A 24,229-nucleotide genomic window follows, 5' to 3' on the forward strand; every position below is an offset into this window, starting at 1 on the left:
TGCCTAAAGCTACCAGTCACTCACTGGGGTGACTCCATCCACCTTAGGGTATTCTCTTGTACTGAAAGGTTGTAAAACACTCATCTTGCCTAGTTAATAACCATTATTATAATGTGTATATAGCTCCAGTGTTCAGAAAATTGTCACACAGTTCTCTGCTTGTTTTAGGTGTGTGACTGAAATGACTGAAATGACTGAAATGACTGAAGTCACTGATCAGCATTACATCCAGGCAGTGAACATTCTGCTGCCCTCTTAGAACAAATCTAATTTACAACATTGTCAGTAATGTTTTAATAAAAATTAAGATCTGAAGGAAAAATACACACAAAAAACATACATCATTTATTTGTAATAAAAAATAAACATATTTTAAATAACAGTATTAGGAGTCAATAAATGTAGAGAGAAGGATAAATGTTGTTTAACATTACCCAGGGAATAAAAGGTGTATGTCATCTGTACACGTATCTCGTCAATAACTGCTCACAAGTCTCTTTTATTGATCATCTCACAGATGGAAAGTAGAATATAAATCATTCAGTAAAGACCGATATCCAGAGATTGTTCTGCACTTGGTACTTTGTGTCCCATATGACCATTCACTGGTGCTAAAAATCTGATTTCTTTGCCGCAAGGGTAAATAGCAAGAAATAAGCCCACTGAGATCAATTTAGGCAGTTATCTAAAATAATGTCAATTGAGGCCTCTTCCATGATTACAAAATCTTCAGATTAGGAGAAAAATAAAAATCAGTGGGTCATACCATCAGATACATTTCAAGCACCATAGTGGTAGAATCCAACATTTCTGTCTGTTTTACTGCCCACTTGGTGGCTCGTTTCCTGAAGCTATTTCTTGTGCTGGGGACATCCTTGTGGTCCCAAGGAGGACAGGTTTCTGAGGTTCAGATTCTGCTGACTGTTCCATATCCACAGACTCGCTTCCATAGGCGCTGTCAACCATGATCTCTTGGGCTAAGAAAAAATTTGCAAATGGATATTAGCCACACTAGAATAACCAGCATCACATATTGCAGATTAGAAGGTTTTATATAGAGAGCTGCAATTATCTAAATACAATTCCAAAATTACACCAAATCTGCAACAGATTTAAACACAGAGATTGTCCAGCAGCAACCTGCAGTGACCTCCAAATGTTTGTTCAGACTGGCATCAAGGTTACGTGTAGTTACTGCACCTGTAAATGAGATGCTACATATCTCACCCACAGGGAATGACCGGGACAGAAGTGAGACAGGTTCAGTGCTGCCTGCTGTGAATACTTCAAATGCTGTCTGTTGGTGTGCAGCAATGAGTGTGGGTAGCTTGCAGGGTGCCAGGCACTGGTCTGAACAAACCCTTATAAATGAAAGCTAGAATAATAACTGCAGAAAAAGAGCAAGTGGTCCATTATGCCCCCCTCCATTCCTTTTTATATTAATATTATAGAGTCCCAAACATAGAGTATTTCTATTACATTTACTTATTGCTAATAGACATCCACCTGAGAGAGAGAGAGATATGACACTGCTACACATGACAGGGACACAGCAGTTTTGGTAACACTGGAGTGGTTTATCCCTGCCTAGAGGGAACACATCTTTGTGAAATGTAAATGTTGTATGTGTGCTGTACACAGGAGGGTGGAGAATTCCTGTAGCAGTCTGCACTCCTCTCATACAATCAGCCAAGAAGCTGTTTATAGCGGACTCTTCCATGTAGTACAACCTGTTCTAACAAACAAGATCAATAGCTCAGGGAAGAAGCTTCCCCTGACAATTTTGCGATAAACAAGTTCCTTTCCCTTGTCACTGGTAGCTGTATCATAGCCTGAACAGACAGGAAATACAAGACTATCCCCTAGCAAACACTCTTTTCAGTTGGAATGCAGATTTAAAAAAAAATAAAAAGGTTTAGCTTTTATTGCCTAAACATTTTATTTCAATAAGTATTTAGGCCTACCAAAAAAAGAAAAAGATTTATTTTAATGTACACAGGACAAAAGGTCAGCGACGACAACCTTTATATATTTCTTACAACCAATTTCAATAAAAAAACATAGTAGAGATTTCTGTGATTATATAGATTTTGGCAATGTTGCTGCCACTTTTATATTTAAGTGCTATTTTTATTGGTTGTAATACAGTTTTCTTACTCTGAGTTTTGAAATGAGCTTTTTTGTTTTATTGATATTGGTGATGTTTTATTATGACAAAGTTCTTTAAGTGTTACTTTTTCTATCCTAACTTGGACTTTCAGACACCTCAGGACAGGCAAATATGTTGGATGGATTCTCAGAGATTTCCTGAAACATTAATGTTTACTTTAGAGAGTGGATAGCACAGTGGCTGCACCCAGCACAGGGTAAGAGCAGTATTTTGTCAAAATTTACAGTTATATAATTGGGTTTGCTTTCTATGGGGGGGGGGGTGGTTAGGGATGCACACTTGCAAGTCTGTTGCTGACAGAAAAAAAAAAACAGGGTTTCTGGAAAACTTAGCTAAGCAGAAGAACCCTGAAACAATGTTACAGATGGAAGATGTAGGAAACCAGAAATAGCATACAGAGGCCTAGACACTGGTGGTAACCATGTGCATCCATAACTCCTACTGAGATCCAAGTATGGAGGTCTAGCATTGAGGAGTTCCTGAAACTGCTAGAGCCAGAAGGCTCAACAAACAAATCCAGGACTTACCTGGTCTCCAAAATAAGTCCGTCTGCTCTCTAATCCCACAACAGAAGAGGGTGAAAATGTAAAAAGACAGAACAAGGTGAACCCTCCAGTATCAAAAATATGTATTGGGTATACAGTTAGGTCCATAAATATTTGGACAAAGAGACAACTTTTTGCAGTTTAACTGCAAACGTTCAGCTTTACGGCAGTGGGTTGAACAAAAAGATTGCATAAAAATGTGAGGAACTAAGGCCTAGTCTACACGGACTGTTTCCCCAGCGTTTAACCTGAGGGTTTTAAAGCCCATGTTTGAAGTCCCCATGCATTCCAATGGGCTAATCTAGATTTTCCTTCAGGCACGTTTTTGAGCATTATCTTAAACGTTGCTTGCAACGTTTAAAAAATTAAAACGCAGGGAAAACGCTCTCGTTGAACTCAATGAAGGCTTTTACAAGTGTTTTAAAGCTTTTTATGAAAGCTTCCATTAAAAAAACGTTTTTAAAAGCCCTCATTGTTAACAGGTCTTTGGAATCTGGAACCCCCCTTTAATAAGGTGACTCCCAGATCTCCACCACCCCACCCACTGTAGAAAATTGGACAAGGCTTTAATGTTAAATTATTTAATTAAATGTATGTGTGTTTGTGTAACTTTTATTTCAGGTTATCCCAATGACAGGATGATTCCTATGGCTGCAATCATGACATGAGCACAGCCCTGGAAATCCTCCTGACAGTAAGGGATCGCAGGGCACTAGGGGGTAAATGAGGACAAGGCTCTCCATTCACCCCTAGTGCTCTGTGATTGGCTGAGGTTTTACATTTTTCAGCCATTCAGCACTAGACTCGAATGGGGAGAATTGTGCCCATTTATCTCTAGTGCTCTGTGATTGGCTGAGAAATAGGGAACCCAGATGACAGCTCAAGCATCATCAGGATTTCCCTTTCCTCAGCCAATCAGGGAGCGGAGCTCTGCTAAGCTGACAGCTCCGCTCCTGATTACTCCCGCAGCCCTAGAGGAGATGTGACATGTGTTCTGTATCTATAACACATACTACAGCTCCTCTAGGGCTGCGGGAGCAATCAGGGTAGCGGAGCTGTCAGCTTAGCAGAGCACTGCTGACTGCTCTGCTCCCTGATTGGCTTGAGCTATCATCTGGGTTTCTTATTTCTCAGCCAATCACAGAGCACTAGAGATGAATGAGCACAAGGCTCCTCATTTATATCTGGTGCTGAATGGCTGGGAAACGTAAAACCTCAGCCAATCACAGAGCACTAGGGGGTGAATGGAGAGCCTTGTCCTCATAAGGCGTTTCATAATACAGATGGACAATGACCCAAAACATACAGCCAAAACCACCCAGGAGTTTATTAAAGCACAGAAGTGGAATATTCTTGAATGGCCAAGTCAGTCACCTGATCTGAACCCAATTGAGCATGCATTTCACTTGTTGAAGAATAAACTTTGGACAGAAAATGAAAGCCGCTGCAGTAAAGGCCTGGCAGAGCATGAAAAAGGAGGAAACGCAGCATCTAGTGATGTCCTTGAGTTCAAGACTACAGGCTGTCATTGCCAGCAAAGGGTTTTCAACCAAGTATAAGAAATGAACATTTTATTTTCAGCTTTTTAATTTGTCCAATTATTTTAGCCCCTGAAATGAAGTGACTGTGTAAAAAAAGGCTTTAGTTCCTAATTTTTTTGCTTTTTATGCAATCTTTTTGTTTAACCCACTGAATTTAAGCTGAAAGTCTGCAGTTCAATTACATCTGAGTTGTTTCAGGTAATGTACAGAACCAAAATTAGAAAAAAGTTGTCTGTCCAAATATTTATGGACCTAAGCGTAAGTGATAGCTGAGAGAAGAAAACTCCCCTGACTGATGGATACAAGACCTCTGGCTCTGATGGCTCAAAGATTTTCCAGTGGAAAGAACACTCTGGGCTGTGTCCAGGAGAGGAGATATTTACAGTGCTGATTTGTAAAGAATTAGAAACAATCTAGTCAGTTGTGGTCTTTAAAACATCAGATAAACAAGGCACCAAGGTGTTCTCTCTAGATGAGGGCATCCGATAGGGATGCAATAGGAGTGCAGAAGACTTAACACTGGAAACTGCATGTTGTACAGCACACAGGAGAAAGGCATAAAGAGGCTGTAACACAAGCAACCACAACGATGCAGAGTGTTGCGTTGAACTCTAGAGTATTGCCTTCCTGTACTGGGAACTCCTAGGGGCAAAAACTATCCAAGAGTCCCTCATTTAAAAAGGGAGTTCACATGCTAGAAAAAGAAGGTTGTACGATTGAGATTTAAAATCCCCTTTCAGGCAGTATTTAACTGCTTATATATGTTCCTTAGAACCCACAACAACCTGTAACACAGCAGTAGCTTTCTTGTTATGGTAAGTGACAGCCAGATCCAAAATGGTGTTAGACCACAGCTTAAAAAATGCCTTTCCAAACGAGCAGATCCAATAAGTGTTTGGGAGGTAGCAAGAATTGGAGTTGTAAGTCATAAAACAGATGCACTGGAAAAGTATTTGTGACCTACTTGTCTAAGAAAGTCTGAAAGAGCCAGAATCCAAAATGGTAAGATGATCTTCAAGTTTCAGTGTGGTGCACAATGCATGAATGAGAGCCAATGCGGTCTCTTTAAATTCCTAGCTATCAGAACATTCTTACCCCTCACATATCTGTTAGGTAAAGATTGGAAGGATTCTGAATTGAAGACTGTACAGGTCATGGCTCAGAAGCCACAGACAGATCATAAAGAGATTCTACAAGGGAAGGTGCAATACCACACTTCAAACCTCTTCACTCGGGGTCATCAAAAATCTAACTAACATGGCCATAAGATCTTGTTGAGCCGTGGCAGGAGGCTCATACCACAGATCGAGAGACATAATTGACAGATGAAACTACAGAAAGTAGGAAGGAACTCACTGGATTTACTGGCAGACCAACAGGAATTTTTCTGCACTTGCACTTTGTTTTATTTGCACAAGCATACACTTTAAAATTCAGCACATACTTAACAGACCCACTGAATTTTGAGAAATAAAGTATAAAATGAATGAGAAATGTAAACTTTTGTGTTCTGGAGTTCCCTTTCTGCTTTTTTTTAACACCAAGTGGTCTGTCCCATACACCAGCAGTAAACAGTAGTAGTTCCTACTTTCCTGTAGATAAAATTGTCCTGTATGAGTAAGAATTTCTCTGCATGGTGGTAAGATGTACAGATACAATATAACACAGGACAACTGTATGGGAGCTGTAATTTGTACAGAAGATAAAATCTCACTAATACAGGATATATGTATTTTTATATCTATAACAAACGGTTTGCCTTTCTGATCAAAAAGTCAAAAATGGCCAATGACCTCCAAAAGTGCCCAAAAGACTGGATTATCATATGTGAGGGAACTATAATTTTCAAAATTACAGGTTTATAAAAAATAATTGCAGCCTAAACCACTGTGCGTTAGAAGCCACTTCATGTAACAGATTATTCAGACATTGCAGTCTTGGGGGCATTGCTGCAACTAAATGGAAAAAGGAAGCTTTAATTTCACCGCTTCAAAAAATGTATTATAGAAATCTATTGTTCATATATTTTTTACCAATGGCATGCTCCTCACTTTTGAAAGCATTTGAGAAACCAGGCCATGTTTTCAGTTTGTGCAAAGGCATACCTTGATTTGCCTGCTTCATGTACGTCTCCGAGCTGCACAGCAATTGCACGCCTTCATTTACTCCCATAGACTCTAGTGTTCGGATCAGCCCGCAGAGACTTCCACCAGCGAGCTAAGGGGAAAATACCAAAATGAATACTAACCCCTACATGTATGGAATACCCATTAGTTCTCTATATAACAAAGGCTAAGACAGCCTCCTGTAATAATAAAACAAACTACCTCATAACTGCGCAAAAGGTTCTCTGTAGGGGACGAGGTGTTTCTATAAGTGTCAACCAAACTCTGAAGTCTCAGCCGTGAAGCAAGTTCAGTCCAGTCTGATCCTGTCTGGCCTTCGTTCAGTAATTTCTCAAGACGCTGTACAGTATTGGTTTCCAGAGAAAGCACATTCACTAGAATGCAACAAGAAAAGGTCATTCCAATACCTCATTACAGCCTCCAGCTGGGCTGCAAAATAACAAAGAATATCATTCAAAGCTTTTCCTGATTCCCAACTCAACTTGTAAATGGTAAATTACAACTCTGCTAAGTGCAATTTACATCTAAATTGACTTTAAAATTCCCAAAAGTAAACTCTATAGAAAGATAAATGGATATTGGTCACATTGCCATAAGTCATACACATGAATGGAGAGGAATACAGATTATAGAAATACAACTTTTGTGGGTGGGTCAGGTTATGAGGCCTTCCAGCAACTAAGAAAAATTGTTCATATTTATGTTAGATTTACAGACATATATAGACAATATATATATAGAGTTATTTTTTAGACTAACAATTCAGGATTTATTTTACTAAAAGATCTGATAAGTCAAAACGCAGAACAGTCCCCTTAATATCAAATGTATTACTTATAGTACTGGACCAGTTTAAAAAGTTCAACTAATATTCTTCAGCTCACCGTGTATCCAGAGCTGTCTTTTACATTTAATTTTATATTTTGTTAAGCTCCTACACAGCAGCATCCAGTCTGGCCTAAAAGAATTACAAATCCTTTACCAGGCTTGGCAGGCCAAACATTTATTTCATTTGCCTGACACTCCACTTTAAAATAAGTTAAACCCCCTTGTCCAGCCTATTCAGTATTTCCTAAGATTATTTTGTCAAGCAGAGGAGTACTTCTTTCACCTTTGGAATGAATCTTAGGCACATTCAAAGCTTGATTTAAAAACACATTCTAAAACAGGAGACGTGTAGAAGAGGAGTACTGGTAAGAAGGTTGGCTGCTGTAGGCTTTGCAGTCTCTGACAAGATATAGGAGATCTGTGACTGTGATTATATTAGAAGGAGCTAGGTACATATCATTTTTGGAAGGATGGGTCAGCAATGACAGCCTCCATATTCTTAGTATAGAGTTCTTTCTAAACGGTGTGTAATAATTTTTTTGGACTTGTTTAGTACTTAGTCATGTTTAGTACTCATCCATTATGAGATACAGAACACAGAAGATGATTGGGCTCTACCTGGTGGTTGTCCTGATGGCTTCAAAGCTGCAGCCCCAGCTGAGTGCTTAGATAAGATGTCTCGTACCTGGAAAACAATTATAGATGATGATTATTGTTATGTTTAAACATTAGGAACAGAAAATAACTGGGTATTAAGGCTTTAAAGTAAAAATAACAGTGACTGTTGATCCAGGGAACATCCGATTGCCTCATGGAATCAGGAAGGATTTTTTTTCCTGTTGAAGCAAGTTGTACCAGGGGTTTTTTTTTGCCTTCCTCAGGACCGACTATGTCTTAAAGGGTTTTTATCTGGGATATGTTTATTTCCCTGGTTGAACTTGATGGGCTTAGGTCTTTTTTCAACCTAAACTACTATGTAACTATGTAACTATGTAAATAAGAAGAGCATCAAATCTGTGAGAAGGCAACACACTTGTGAGAATGTGATACTTAACCTCCCCGTCTCTCCATAGAAGTGCAGGCATGGGATTACAAGAATAATGACTGGACATGCACTATAGCTACCACTAAATAAATATATGTGACTCATTTTTTTTACTGCTCCTCCATGACTCTGCCTAACGACTCTTCAGCTAAGGGCAGTAATGATTCATAAACTTTAATGAGGAACAGTAAAACAAAAACAATGTGTAGCACTGTAAAGCAGCCCACATTCACAATTACAAATTATCCACCAATGTTTGTAAAAATCACAACACAATAGTTATGGTATTTCCTTCAAGTTTGTCACTTTTTGTGTAGCTTAAGAAATATTAGATCATATGTGAATAATAACAAAGGAAGTCAATCTTACTTTCTGGCTCTTGGTGAGGTCCAGTGGAGTGTGCCCAGGATAACGCCTCTTAGCACCGCAGTGAATTCTTTCATTTTCCTGCTGTGTATCTGAAGCTCCACTGTCTTCTGAATCACTGTCTCCTTGCTGGTCAGAGTCTGTATCCATATTCACATCAGAATCACTGTCTGTTTCATCACTGTCACTGCATGTGGTGCCGTGCACAGGCTCATCATTTTCTATTAAGACATTTGCACCTAAAGATCACAAAAAAACTGATTAAATGATAACGCTCCACTACTGAGAACACTGACATATATCATGACAATGGTGACACTGCCAGCAACATAATGTCTGGTCTAAGCTGCTGATTTATGATCCAAAAAAAAAGATCATGGCTGATTTATGATCTCAGTTTATTAAGACTGGAGCAGCCATGACATGAAAATGACTAGTACAGTGTATTGTTCAAAAGGTTTATATTCAATCATGTAGAAAGTATCCACTGTCCATAACATTTCAAGGTAAGGCACAAAATATGTCCAAACAACCAGAAATGTGTTATGTGTCAGTGTTCAATGCAGAATTTTTTTAAAGCTGGGTAGGAAGAAGCTGTAGGCGAGTGGCAGCTCCTGTGTTGTGATCCAATTCTTCAGTCCCCACCCGAAAACAGCTGGGTGGTGCGCCCAGCTAAAAGGGGCTGGGGGAAACATTGCCTGTAAATCTCTAACATGTACTCAGCAACACGTATCAAAGAGAAGATGGAATCACCTGCATTAATGAGCATCTTTGTCAGCACCGGAGATCCCATACAAGCAGCCAGATGCAGCGGAGTATTCCCTCCAAAGGTTTGAGAGTTCACATCTGCCCTCAGCTAAGAAAACACACATCTTTGTTAGCAATATAACCACTGAGTGATTGCTTTATTTTCTTACATATAATACATTCCAACAGACCAGACATACAAGGGATCTAATTTCTTACTTTCTTAGTTAGGGTAACAGCCATATTTAGGTTGTTCATTTCCACAGCAATGTGAAGTGGTGATCTTCCACTCTTCCGCTCTGCAGCATTCACATCAGCTCCACTTTTCACCAGCCGCTCCAAACATTTCTCATTTTCCACCTTTATTGCCCAGTGAACAGGGTACAAACCTGAAAGTAAAATAGCCAATTAAAGCCACACAAAACAACAACTGAGGAGACAACAAATTCTTATCTGTTCTGTAGTATGAGCTGTGGAAGAGAAATGACAAAACTGCAGTCAAAAGATGACATTATCTCTCTGTAAGAGTAGTGCAGTCACTGTGTGCACCCCTGTCCATACTAAAAGTAACCCTCCATGCATCATTAATATTTTCACAGTGAAGTAACTTTTCTAGGCATTATTACAAGAGCTTCCTTTGTAACCAAATGAGTACATTCTAAATTAGTCCCCGCATGTACAATCTGATGCTGATCACTTGTGGTGCGGTACAGGCAAAGATTGGGTGGAACCGACCCAAGAAATAGTGCTAATATATATATAATATATAGAGATATATTATAAATATATAGAGATATATTATATATATATATATATATTTTTTTTTTTTTTTTTTTTCTGTATCAATCACTTTCACCTAAGCACCAATATGAAAATAATGGCTGTGTATAATTTTTTAGAAGGTAGGATAATTATATTATTCCTCTTTTATACATGAGCTGTATAAATCAAATTACTTGCTAAGAAATCACAACTGATTTAGACACAAGGTATATCTATTCCTTACCATGATAATCTGGCATGTTGAGGAGATTTTTATAGCCACTGAATTGGTGATCTAAGAGAACCTGAAGCATTTTGTCATCTCCAGCTTGAACAGCTAAATGTATTACTGAATTTCCAAAACGGTCAAGGATAGTGGGGTCAGCTCCAGCTCTTAACAGAAAGGACACGATTTGATATTGTTTGGTGATCACCCCAAGGTGTAAAGGAGTCTGTTCAAAGAAAACAAGTACAAGTAGGGTGAAACATTCATAATCAAGTAAAACAAGTAGGGTGAAACATTCATAATCCAGTAAAACAAGTAGGGTGAAACATACATAATCTTTTTGCACCAATATTACACCTCACAAAGTCACTGCTTTAACCGTAAACATTTTACACTGTTCTGTATGAGATACAGCATGATACAAGACACACTGTCCTGTTATACCTTCATTCTAGTGATCTTTCAGCTCATTACACAGTGTTTATATATATATTCCTCGTCCATTGCTGCCCTAATACTCAACCATTCACTAGGCTTACCAAAAACCCAACAAATATAATGCACGTCGTTCAGTGGACAGGCTATGTGTGTTAATCTTACTTACATCTTGTATTCTAAATCTTAAATACAAACGCTACTTCTTGAATGTAGTGTCCTGTGAAGATCTTTGTTAGAAAGCCAAAGCTTAATCATATGTAACCTCAAAGACGTGCAGTAATCTAATCACCCCAAAGCATTTTCAAGAGAATGCAGACACAAACTGGCCGATATACAACTGTAGCTAACATTGTAGTGATATGGAAAGATTACAAGAACCCTGATGAGATTTTCACACTTCAATATTCATCAATTAAAGACCATTTATAACTCTAGGAGATCCCTGAGCAGTCTGGTCACTAGCACCAATGAGCGCAGCAATACGTAATACACCTTTTCCTTGGTAAATTCACCACTAAGGGAGTCTCAGATTTACAGCCCAAGTGTCAGGTATCTGCAGATGAGACTGATAGATGCCTGATAGATGTGCAACATCCCACCATGTGTCAGGTATATGAACGGCATTAGTACTGTTTTACTGTCAAGAACAGAAGCTGGCAATAGAACAAGCTATTTCTTTCCTTTATTGCCACTTTATATCATAGCCCGAGGAGACTTCTAGACCATTAATACACAACAGCCACAACCCCCTCAGACGTTATACTGTGGAAAGTCAACATTGAATTGAATGGTTTCCTGATTTTTACTTTGTTACCATCCAAAACATATGTTGAAAGTGTATATAATGTATATTAGTGGGATTGGAAAGGTCTCTTATAAAAGGGGTACAGGATGCAGCTTACTCTAGTGGACCTACACTCAATACCCTAAATATATATATTGGCTGTCAGGGAAAAGCATGAGCAGAAGAATGAAAAAAACAAACAATGAAATACCTGGTGAAGGTTGTTGCATATGTTGAGGATTTTCTTATCTGGAACCCCCCTAATTACATCTACCAGCTGCTGAATGACTGCAGTCTGTCCATGTATAATAGCAAGGTGAAGAGGCCTAGAAAGGAAAATAATTTACATAACTGAACTTGTTTTACAGACTAAGAGTTCTACATACATAGAAGATTCATGTTGTCTGTAAAGAATTAAATACTATATACACTCATGAATAAATCTAACCAGATGGGTCAAGTTAGTTGTTCATCAAAGCTAGTCATGCCCTACATTGACCATGGTGAATCAGATAATGAATAGTTGGAATGCCTGTATGCAGGAGAATGTGCCAATGTCATTGGTGCTTGAATGACATTTTAATAACATGTAGATGCTGCCTACACAATACACTAGAGTGTGCTGCTATTCCTGTAACAATACTTTCTCAAACTGAAAGCACATGGTTTAAAAATAATAGATACAAAACATTCCCATTGGTCTGCATCAATACTGCTGCTATACCACATCAATACTGCTGCCAAGGCCTTGCCTCTTTTGATGAGGTTTTTTAAAGTTTGGATTTGTATGGAATATTGATTCGGTCCAGTTTTGTATTTAAGTGAATGCAAAGGACTCCCTCAATTTTGTTGTATGCTAAATATGATGCCAACCCCATAGAATTATAAATAAGATAAAGGAGAAACAACAGAGGGGGTTTTCTGGCATGCAACAATATATTTACTGTGATTAAACACAGTTTAGAACAAAAATATTTTTACAAAGTGTATTTTAGTATGGTCTATATTATGGCACTAGACAAAGAAGGTCTAATAAGTGAGTAAGCATTTGGAGCCTTAGTTGCTCCTTGAGTCCATAAAAGGTAGATCCAATTGAAGCTTGGCATGATTATGCAACGTGTTTTGTGACTGGCTGGACAGGAGATTCTCTATCCTGTATTGCTTTGTGAATCTCAATCAATAGACCAATTTTCTATTGCTGGCAAGGTTGCTAACACTGCATCCCCCTCTTTTTGTGTCGAGCCATCTCATGAACCTCCCATCCACTCGTAGGACATTATCTTGTTCCACCCCGCAAACGTTTTAATACTCTTGAAGAAGCCTTTACTGGGCGAAACTTGTTACGTAATCATGCCAAGCATCTGTGACTATTAATGATGGATATATCTTTTATGAACTCAAGGAGCAACTAAGGTTCCAAATACTTAAGCTACGTACACACTTCCAATTATTATCGTCGGAAAACGAACGACGAACGTTCATGCACGATATATACGAACGATCGTATAGCACCGATCCTGCACATAGAGTTAACGACACGATCGTTCGTAGATATTGTACACACAATAGATACGATCGTTTGAGCGATAGAGGAACTATGTGCACGACAGGAAAGTGAACGGACGTTCGTTCATCACGCATGCTCTGAACATGGACGATCAACGAACGACCGTACACACGAACGATGTTCAACGATCGTCGTCCAATCCGATCCGTCGGTCCGGTCGTTCGTTTCCAGCGACTTTCCTCGTTCGTCGGCGTCGTTGGTTACTTTTTTACGAACGATTTTTTGCCCAATCGATCGTTCGTCGTTCGATTGGAACGATAAAAATTGGAAGTGTGTACGCACCTTAACTCACTAGTTAGACTTTATTTGTCTAGGCCCATAATATGGACCACACTTAGATACACTTTGTAAACATATTTTTGTTGTAAACTGTGATTACTCACAGTAAATATATTGTTGTATGCCAGAAAAAACCTTCATTTTTTTTTCTGAATCTTATTTTCAGTTTAGGATTTATTCATGCTTACGTGTCTCCATTCTCATCCTGAGTAGCAGTCAGCGGTCTCTGCACAGCCAGCAGCATGCGAGGGTCTGCACTCACTGCATAGTCTATTAGGGCCTTGGAGGTACGCTGGGCCAGAGATAACATTCTCATACTGCATATTTGAGCTGTGATGAGAGAAGAATCATGAACATGACCACTTTTTAGAATAACAACCTTTTTTATTTATCATTTAGGAATGCAGAAAAAAAAGTAAAAGTGCAATATACTTCTATGTTGTGACTAGACATGTATGTTTCTGTACCTTGACGTATTTTCTCCTGGCATTCTCTCTGGAGAGCTGGAATATTTTCCTGTGTGGGATTGCCCTGGGTGTCCTCAGTCTCTTTCTTAATGTTAACTGGCTGTGGTGAAGGCTCAGAGGAGTCGGCTTTCATCATGTATCCACCCCCCTGATAGACTGGACCAGGGTGTGTATAGTAACCACCATGCAAGCCACCATAGGAGTAATTCATATTGTTCCCTTAAAAATAATGAATAAACAAAATCGATCAGGCAAAGCAAGCAAAGAGTCTTCTACCATTAGTGACATTAAAAAGGGTTTTGTTTTTTAAATGAAAATGTAACAAAACTTTCAGGATACATGTGTAGCATATGTTTTATTAAAACTACGAATACAGTAATTCAGTAATTCTCAGGATGGGTTGTATTTATTAATATTGAACAGAGCTTGCCATGTGAATGGGTAAAATGTAAAACAGCACATGAATTATGAAGTACACCTACCTCCTGTATGCCCGAAACCTCCAGAGCCTCCACCTCCTCCTCCTGCACCTCCCATAGGTGCTCCTCCTCCAAAGTTTAGTGAAGGGATTTCTTTTCTCCTTTTTCTTTCTACTTCTTCTTTGTCTACAGAACAAAATAAGTTATCAATGCCGCTAACAAATAATTTCATTGTCTTAATGCATGACAGCAATTACCTTGATCCAAGGGGTAGTATGTAAACTGCTTGGAGTCACTGACATCTCCACCACGTTTTCGCTTTAACTGCAAGAACACGGTCACTGGGCGGTCTATTTTCTGCTTGTGGTATGGAGGGGTCCGGAACACAATAGCATACTGAAAAGAAAAAAGTATCAGTCTTTACATTTCCATTGTATTGACATATACAACCAAGCTATCAGAGGCAGCATCCAAATGTCCTGATTGATTACCGGGTGCAATAAAACTCAGAACAAGTACCTGCTAACAGTAAACTGTATATCTGCTTTAACATTCCTTTTGCTTTAGCCCCCCCCCCCAACATGATAAATCCAAAACAATGTACACTAGAAAACACAAGACATATACGTGTGCTCTTTCTACCCTTCTGTCATACAACTGATTACTGCAAACACACAAACCTGTTATCTAGAAATACTTTATAAAGGAAGCCAACATACCTGCTTGTGGACATCTGTCGGTGCAAAGTCCCCATATGCCTGCCACCCATTTTCATCATCTTCATAAAATCTCACTTCTATGTCATCTACAGAAGGCAAACCACAGACATAAACCTTTCAGGTATATACAACTCGTAGATAATAATAATTAAAGGTTTATTTTACACAAGATATCAGATCAATAATACACTAACCATTCCCAACAACTATAATCGTATATTTTCATTATCCGTTCAAGGGGTATTAAAGTTCTGTTATTCAAGTACAGTAAAATTTAGATAAGTTATGCTGATAACCTAAAGAAGAACTAAACCCAAAACGAGAAAAAAAACACATTTAATCCCACAAATCCGTCAGGAAGTTTTTTCATTTGGGTCCCACATCATCTCGGTATCCATCTTCCGCCCAGTGCAGAGGAAGCGCTGGTGCGAGATCAGGAGATGTAGATCGGAAAAAAGATTGCTGATCTCACTGCGCATGCTTTCTTCTGCTCATGTCCGAAATTAGGGCATGCGCAGAAGCAGCAGCCGAGAGCCTCAGGAAGCTTTGCGGTCTGTTCTGTCTTAATCGCGGGTGTTGCACTTGAAAAAAAAAATTATTTTCCTTCTTTTTTCTTTCTACATATTAGAGTTGTCCACCCTTTTATGTGAAGTGAAAATGTTAAGTTTAGGCGCCCTTTAAATCTGAAGATTGCTGTAAGACCTAAGCACTGAGTATCTAACAGCTCCACCTGCTGTGTGGACAAAATACTGCATATAAATATTAAATATTTTAAATTTATGAATAAATTTTAAGCCTTTTTTTTTTTCTGGACATAAAAAATAAAAGTTTAGAGCTAGTAAAATCAGGCTGGCTGATTTATAGAAGTAAATACATTTAAATGATGACAACTGTCTATATTACATGGTCCTGACCTCGGTTCGAATCCGAGTCACAGCACCAAAATTTTGTGTAGAAGATTGATCGCATTGAATGCTCGGCAACTCCAATTGTCCACAGAGAGTCAGAGTTTATGATTTACAGACCAATCACACAACAATGACAAGTCATGTTCACATGACTATTAACATTTAAAAAATCTATATCATACATACAAGTTTAAGACAAATTATTCACAAAATTAAGAAAATGTAAAATAAGCTTCTTGAAATTGTAAGCAGCCAAGAATGACATTGTTTATTGGCTTGCAAATGACCACAGGAACCTCATTTCCTCCAGACCCCTAACAGGATATTTTTTTGGTCAGTCTGTGTGTATGTGCATATTTATTTTACATACAAATCCCTCACAATAACAAGTCATATGCTCCACATAGGACTACTGCTGGTGTATTCTGCTTATTGTAAGGTTCCTGATCACCACAATGTCAAATAACTAGTCTGACAGATCCAAACAGCGATCAAATAATATTCTATCTGTGTGCTTATCCAGCATCAATGTGACCAGCTACGTACTAGGAACAAGAAACCAATGTTTCCATGACTTAAGTGGCAATCTGGAAGGATGTTTTATATAAGCGACTATGGGAGAACAGATGGAATAGAGGAAATGGACGTTGTATATTGAACAGCACTACACACATAGCAATGCGGAATAAAACCTTCTTCATCAAGTTAAACAGGTCTTTGAAACTCAAATTCCTAACAAATTCCATATTTATTAAACCTAAAAAGGAAGAAATTGGTGATACAAAAGTAAAAAAAATACCTTTCTGCACTTTATCACAAAGCAAGTAGACCTCGTCTCCACCTTTCACAGAGCCTGCCGTTTTGTCCATTCTGGAGATACGCAGGTTTGAGGCTCCAGGAGATTCTACATGAAATTAAATAGGAATATAGTGGGAATATATTCTACAAAACATTTTGTGTGATACATAAAACACTTAAAACATTTCCATTGTGATACAAGAACACAATATTATTATTTGTAGTATGTTATAACAGCAATATATTTAACAAATATTTACCAAATAGGATTAAAGAGGAAATACTGATTGTATCTTTTCCTAGACACTCAGTTGCATTTTTTCATGCAGCCACTAGAGGTCCGACAACCCTTAGCAATAAACTAATACTGATTCTTAGAATTAGAATAAAATCATCCACAGGCTGCCTATTGCCAACAGGTCTCCCTGCAGCAACATGAATTCAACAGCCTTTCTATGTGCAACAACATGGGCACAAAATGACTCCAACGGTGTAATAAGTATCAACTTGGAGTGAGACGAACAGAAATTTGTATACAGTATTAACAGCAGACTGTGTTGTGTTTATAACACAGCAGGTTTATTTATTTTTTTGTTTATTTGTTGATTTTGTTTAAAGCAAACATGCTTTTGTGAAGGTAGGACAAGGCAAAAAAAAAAAAAAATGTCTTTTTTGCCTCCTTTCCCAGAAGAACATATTTACCTTTCCTGCAATCTCACTGCTCCTTATAGCTGATGGAAGCAAAGCAAATACCAAGAACATTCAGGTATGGAGGACCAGATGCTGCAATCTATTTTGTAGGGCCCAGACAAGCATTGCATCAGGAGTGTCACATACACATAGTCATGTACAGCCCTGCGTAAACTAAGTGAAAAATGCCTCACATAGGGAATAATTAAATTGTATCTGTTTATTATGAAAAATAATTTATTACTTTTTAACCACAAAAGTGAAATATCCCACCTAACACAACCCAGACACCCCTACGGTCTTTGTCAGAGGAGTGAAGGAACCATCTCACAACACAGCAAATCCCAATATTTCTGTATTTCTTCCGATATTTGTGAGACTTTACATGTACTCTAATGTACTGGAAGTTATAGTAAATATTTGATGAAAATATAAGATACAGTCTTGCAAAATACTTCAATCAGTAAAATACTCTTCAGGTTTACTTTGGAACAGGGTTACTTTGTAACAGGTTTTATTTATAGATCTTTCTAAAAAGTGGAAGTGGCTATCATATCCTCTGCAATGCAGCAAAGAGTTTGCTAGATGAGTTTCAAGTCAAACCATGTACTATTTACTGGGGAAAACCCCTAATTATTTAATATACACTATTTACCAGTACAGTCATGTTTAACCACGTCAGGGCTGGCTGCCTTAGCACTCCATTCAAGTTTTAGTATTTCGCAGATGTGATGCTGAAATAAGATCTCTATCAAGACTTTCTCCATGTTTTGTGTACTGCAAAGTGTTTAAATTCTCTGTAAAGTGTCCCCCCTGAGGAGAAACACCGATACTATAAACTAGAAAGTGATGGGCATTGCCAGCACCAGTTTTCACACATAAGGGCTTAGTTCCAACTTTAACCATTCAAAAATTAAGAAAACTTTGGGAAGTGGGGTAGTATGGTTATGGGTGCACTTTAAATAATAGCAAACAGATGAGCCCATTGTCAGTCTGCTCTACCCATTAAGGATGTTACTTGTTAGCACATGAGAACTGCACTATGGCTGTACTGGCCACTTGTACTGCCTCTCTGGTGTACACTCTGCTAGATGGGGGAATACAAGAGACTGATACCAAATGAAAATTATATATTTTCTGTGCTCAATAACATGAAAACAGATATAAGCATAAATTAATTACTCACTGCTGTCATGGATGGGATCAGAAATGACTGGCTTTAAACGGAGAGTATAAGCACCATTGCTGTCTGGCAAGTATGCTGTAAACCGAAGCCTGACAATGCTTAAGTCTGTAACTTTCTTCAGGTCTTTTACTTCTGCGTCTATATTTTTCTCTTCTTGTTCTGTAAAAAAAATATGTGCATCATGGTCAAAAACAGGATTTAATTTTCACCTGCTTCAATCTTTTTTCTCTTTTTTATTTTTTACTTTAAAACAATAATGATATAAGTACAATAATGATATACATTGCAATGCAAAAGATTCAGATAACCACAAAAGGAGAGCTATACATAATGTGTTGGGGAGCCTAAAGCCTAAGGTTTAGTGTGTTACCTGTGAGACGTCCATTGGTTTTCAGTATTTGTTGCCTTATCTTTTCTTTCAGGATTTCCGTCTGACTCTTTTTTGTGACATGGACAATTCCTAAATTATTAAACCTGAACATAAATACAGGACATAATAAGTATTAAATATAATAAATATTAGCACCTGTTTCACACAATGGGTCAACAAAATGTGCATGAAAACTTGCAATAATTCATCTTACAATATCAATATCATTACCGGTATATTGCAATACAGAAATTTCTTTTACACATGCAAGTAAGAGAATAGACCATTATATACTCTATAATTGGAAAATGAACGATAGGAAAGGTCAGAGAGAAAAAGTCTGATTTGTAAACAAACGTACTGAGCAGTCATGTCTTTGGGCCCTACAGTCACTATACAACTTCCTGTCTCATTGGAGTGTTTTCCAACAAGGCTGTGAGCGTGAACACGTGGCGGGTCTGTGTGTGTAACCAAATCCACTTCAATCTTGGCCAAGCCTACATAATTAAAGATCTGTAACAAAGATATACAAAGAAGTGAAAAACATTTTAAGGTGAGCAGAAACCACTTTTAACTAATGAGGTCTATAAATAATAGGTTACATTATCTGCTACCCTCTGTATTCTGTCATGTAGGCCTCCCCATTCAGAAACATAAAACCGACACTGGGCAAGGCACTACAACTTTGCAGTTTGGAAAATCTTGCATACAACACTTACTTTAACTGTTGGATAGGTTTTCTTCCCTCTCTCGCTGGATGCTCCAGGTAATCCGCCATGGGATGGTCCCTCACATACATAGCGAAACCGAAAGCCACGCTGAGAAGGACAAAATATTAGTATTAGTACTGTATACATGAAAATGTTTCTCAACTACACCTTTGTGAACCCAGCCATGCACATATTAATATTAGCCCTCATCAAGCACAACATTTTTCAAACTATTCACGGGCCAATTATCATTCAGTAAAACCCTGTACTCATATAATTGACTTTATTTGTTTTAACCAAAAGTAAATCCCATTGAACATGTAATATGAGGACTGGCTCAGAACTATAGCTGAACACATTACAAATGTCAATGTGGCTTGTCAGTGAAAACAATGTAATCCAACATACTATTTTGTGTCATGTAAAACTGCACATCAGTATAAGCAGACCAATAAAATTCTGAATTCAACAATTATCTCTGGCATTCCTCTTTATAAATGAGCCCAAAAAAATAATGCCAGTGGGAAAAGTTTGCTGGCCAAATATATTACAAGTACAAAGTAAGAGAGGGTTTTCAGGGAATAAAATCTGATAAGCAGTAACTTAACATGGAAGTGAGCTACCAGTGATCACACTTTTCTTGCTATAAACTCAGAAGGACTTGAGAAGAGATGTTTCTGATGTAAGTGAAATGCTAGACAGTTGTCATGGGGAAAAAAAGTGTCCCCATGCTTTCCTATCCATTCCTGTTCTGGTGGGAAGTTGCCAGGGACATTGGAATTTAGGACAATTAGAGGGAAGAAATCTCTCAGAAAGGACAGACAGCAAAACAAATAATTGGCAAATGTTGTAAAAGTTTAATATAAAATATACTGACATATACACAGATTGAAGGGTTCATTTCAGGGGTTGACTAGGAGGGGTGTCACAGAGATTTATTTAGGTGTTAGGTTATTGTTTAGGTTTTCCCCCTATGGTGTCATTAATAATGTATAAACACACCACACTGATAGAAATAAATGAGCACAATCCTGAGATTTTTTGAGATGGAGATTGCTAACAAGCTAAGGTCTGATACAAAAAAATGATCAGTGCCTACCTGTTTTGGCTGCTCTATGATTGCCAAGTATGGTCCATTTGCTTAAAGGAAAAAAAAATAATTAGATAATGCAGAATCCATGTAATATATTCATACTCAAGTAACAAAATAGGTACAGGATTTTCAAGTTTTTTTCTATGTTTCTCTGCTACGGACATCCTACAAAGTGACAAAAAGCAGAAAACAATGTGCAGCTTATGTGAGAGGACTAAATGAGCATTATTGCTAGGAGATACCTGGATTTGTACATCCTGGATTAGGTCACCAAAACCGTAAAGTGTTCAATATCCAGAGTATGAAACATGCTGGGTGTTGGGGCAGTGTCTGGAGTAATTAAGTATTTGCATGCATTAACACTTAAGTAGGGGATAACTAATAGGTGGTCAAAGGTGCAAAAACTCATCAAATGTTCTTCCCCAACCTAAAATAACACGCAAGCATAAAGCCATTATGTGGCCACTACAAAAGGACCAACTGATAGACAATAGGTTAAGCGATGAAAATGTCCTTCATTAATTTTTAATTAGAATAAAGAGGGTGAACATTACAATAGCATGGAGTGTTAGACAATGATCTATCATCCCACTGCCTAATACATCTGCCACATTAGCCCATCCTGTTAGCCACCAGGTTGGTAAAGGTTGGCCTTAGCTTTCTCATGGTGGTGCCTCAGAATAGAGAATCAGCAGCTCAATATTGACATCACCAAATCTCATTGTAACTTTTCTAGACAGCGCGGAATAAAGAGCCAACTAAACATACACAGCTGTGCCAAGGCTCACTGACATACCAAGCGATGGGCATTGGTATTTTTCAGGAGGTATTCCAGAGAAAAGGTACATTTCCAGGGTACTGATCAGCTAAACATTTTCAAACTTTCCCTATAGAAAATATTCACTTTATATGTTCAGTTCCACTGCCCTACTTGGGAGTCACAAAAACAAATACTTACGCATTTCTGGCTCAGGATCCCGGGACTCAATGTATGGAGAATAATCATAACCATCTCCTGGATCTCCATTGAAAAAATACTGCTTTGGGAAACAGAAAAGACAATTAAAATTGATCTGCTCAATTGAAATACATCTTGATGTTGTGGGTCTGGAAGTTACAGTTTAAAACTTTGTCTTGTTTTGTATATCTTTCCTGGGTGTATTTGTACACTTTTAAAAGAGCAATGTAATTTTAGAACATGTAGACCTTTTACAAATCTGATCAACACTGAAAAAAACCTTCTGTGATATCTGCATGTAAAAAAAAAAAATCAGAAATTCCAGAACTATAGAAAGCTGTAGCTATAATCTTGTCATTTCCTGTAGAAGTCATGCATGGCCTTACCCACTTCTACATCTTACGCTATAATGAGGATAATCATCAGAAGAAAGCTGAACTCCAGGCAGATGCTAAAAAAAACTCTCCCTTCAATGAAGTTGTCTACTCCACTAAAAATAAATATATTTTATATACACCTGATTATAAGTATCCAAATCTTTCATGATCTAAGCCTCGTCCTCAGCCCTCACTCATGGTAATGATTTATTAAAGTGGAGATGTTTGTCCACAAACTGAGGAAGCCGATGACACCACTGTATTCCCTTACAGAGAAAATGGAATCAACCTGATGGCTGTGTTGTCTAGCAAATGTGAATGAACAGATAAAACTGTATATATGTATGTTAACTGTATTCGGCAATCTGCTATGAGCCTGTTTATTAATGACTTTGTATTACCTAAGATACTAAAGTAATACAAGGTTCACCTTTAAAGAACTAGAAAGGTGCCAGGGTGAAGCTCCGCACTTCCATATACCCATAGAAGCCTATACCTCGGGGTCTATGAATTGTTTTCACAATTGCTTTCCACTAAAGGGAGCCTCTGCTGATGCATTTTTTCACAATAAATTCTATTTTCACTGCTCAGGTTTGTGGCAGGTTTACTTTAAGGAGTATTAAAATTCAACTCAAGTGGTGCCATCCAATTATTATCCTAGGGGAACAGCAACAAAAATGGAGAAAATGATGAGATTATTTTTCCATTTCTAGGACTGCAGCGCTGGGTCCAAGGTTTGACTCTAAGTCAGGACACTATCTGCATGGAGTTTGCAAGTTCTCCGAGTGTTTGCATGGGTTTCTTCTGGCTACACCAGTTTCCTCACACATTCCAAAATCATGCAGTTAGGTTAATTGGCTTGCCCTTAAAATTGACCTTTGACTGTAATAATGACATATGACTATGGTAGAGACATTAGATTGTGAGCTCCTTTGAGGAACATCTAGTGACATGACTATGGATCTATGGATTTTGTACAGCGCTTCCTAATATGATGGCCTTATATACCGGTAAATACTAATGTAATGTATACTATGTAATAATAATAATAATCTCAGCTCCACTACTTTGTACATAGATATAGATTACTACAGATAATCCAGCAGGTGAACAGGTAATACTGGTGAAATACATTTATATTCTGGTGTCAATGTGGCTGCATAGTCAATAGATTACTACACACAAGTAGCATTAGGACATCATCACTTTCACAACATAGCCATCCTCCTGATACAGGCTGCACAGCACAAGGATGTAGCTTTGGCACATACACAGAGTCGGGTGAATGTCTACATTGTGATTCCAGCAAGCAGCCAAAGTAATTGGGACAGCAGAAGAGGTGGAGGATAACACCTACAGAAATTTGTGATCAGTACGTCTTCAGATCAAAGTATTTAAACTAAGAAATGAAAATGTAACCACCACATCACCTTGTGAACATTTAAAGAGGTTTCAATGTTAACTTAGCATACACATATAATTACATATATATTACAAATATGATGTTTATATATTTGGGTTTTTTTTTTTTGCTGAATTAAGGGAAGTACTGGGAAAATCATTTGTGTACTCGGGACTATTTGTGCTAGTATTCAGAAAGAAATTCAAGAATGAAGCAGCAGAGAAATAAAGGTGATATGTGATAGTACTAAAACCACAAATTTTGCATGTGATTTCCTACAGTATAACTGAAACTAAAAAGATTCCCCTTCCATAGACCTGCTGATGTAAAAAAATATCATGGTAACAGAGCAAAAACAGACAACAGCAAAAAAAATGATCTGTCTTCTACTGACAGACCAAATGTTTAGTATTTTGATTTTACACCACTTACATGAAATTTCTGGGCTCCTTTAGAGGAAATGCCCTCAGGAAAATTAAAAGTTTTTTTAATGTACAAATGTCTAGGAAAAGTTAGTGTACTTCTTGTGCATTTCTGCATCCCCCTCGTCAGAGCTGTAATGGGGACAAACACGATGTGGGACTTTAGCTATGTATAGGGTGGTGTGTTAGGCAAGTCTAATCATGTGCCAAATGTTTTCTCTCATAAAACACCAATTGATATGAAATAAACTTTTATAACATACAGGAGGCACATTTATACAGACTG

General features: G+C 38.0%; 1 protein-coding gene across 4 annotated transcripts in view; it reads right to left on the reverse strand.

The window, feature by feature from the left end:
* Nucleotides 1-322: 322 nt before the first annotated feature.
* NFKB2 (nuclear factor kappa B subunit 2) overlaps nt 323-24,229 on the reverse strand; it is a 38,218-nt gene continuing 14,311 nt past the window's right edge. For 2 of the 4 annotated variants that reach the window (XM_072423886.1, XM_072423885.1), the window contains 21 exons: nt 21,743-21,821; nt 20,791-20,831; nt 19,701-19,799; nt 19,343-19,494; nt 18,982-19,085; nt 18,612-18,770; nt 16,737-16,841; nt 15,030-15,115; nt 14,568-14,706; nt 14,374-14,496; nt 13,892-14,110; nt 13,613-13,754; nt 11,790-11,904; nt 10,375-10,582; nt 9,588-9,757; nt 9,375-9,477; nt 8,625-8,860; nt 7,829-7,895; nt 6,584-6,756; nt 6,362-6,473; nt 323-977 (listed from right to left, as the gene is read on the reverse strand). In XM_072423886.1, the coding sequence (XP_072279987.1) occupies nt 820-977; nt 6,362-6,473; nt 6,584-6,756; nt 7,829-7,895; nt 8,625-8,860; nt 9,375-9,477; nt 9,588-9,757; nt 10,375-10,582; nt 11,790-11,904; nt 13,613-13,754; nt 13,892-14,110; nt 14,374-14,496; nt 14,568-14,706; nt 15,030-15,115; nt 16,737-16,841; nt 18,612-18,770; nt 18,982-19,085; nt 19,343-19,494; nt 19,701-19,799; nt 20,791-20,831; nt 21,743-21,821 (2,790 nt within the window). In that variant the 3' untranslated portion in view covers nt 323-819. Of the gene's footprint in view, nt 978-6,361; nt 6,474-6,583; nt 6,757-7,828; nt 7,896-8,624; nt 8,861-9,374; nt 9,478-9,587; nt 9,758-10,374; nt 10,583-11,789; nt 11,905-13,612; nt 13,755-13,891; nt 14,111-14,373; nt 14,497-14,567; nt 14,707-15,029; nt 15,116-16,736; nt 16,842-18,611; nt 18,771-18,981; nt 19,086-19,342; nt 19,495-19,700; nt 19,800-20,790; nt 20,832-21,742; nt 21,825-24,229 lie in introns of all 4 variants that reach the window. The other 2 variants (XM_072423884.1, XM_072423883.1) reach the window with 1 other exon arrangement.

The sequence above is a fragment of the Pyxicephalus adspersus genome, chromosome 10 (genome assembly GCF_032062135.1).
Source record: "Pyxicephalus adspersus chromosome 10, UCB_Pads_2.0, whole genome shotgun sequence".
NCBI classification, from domain to species: domain Eukaryota; kingdom Metazoa; phylum Chordata; class Amphibia; order Anura; family Pyxicephalidae; genus Pyxicephalus; species Pyxicephalus adspersus.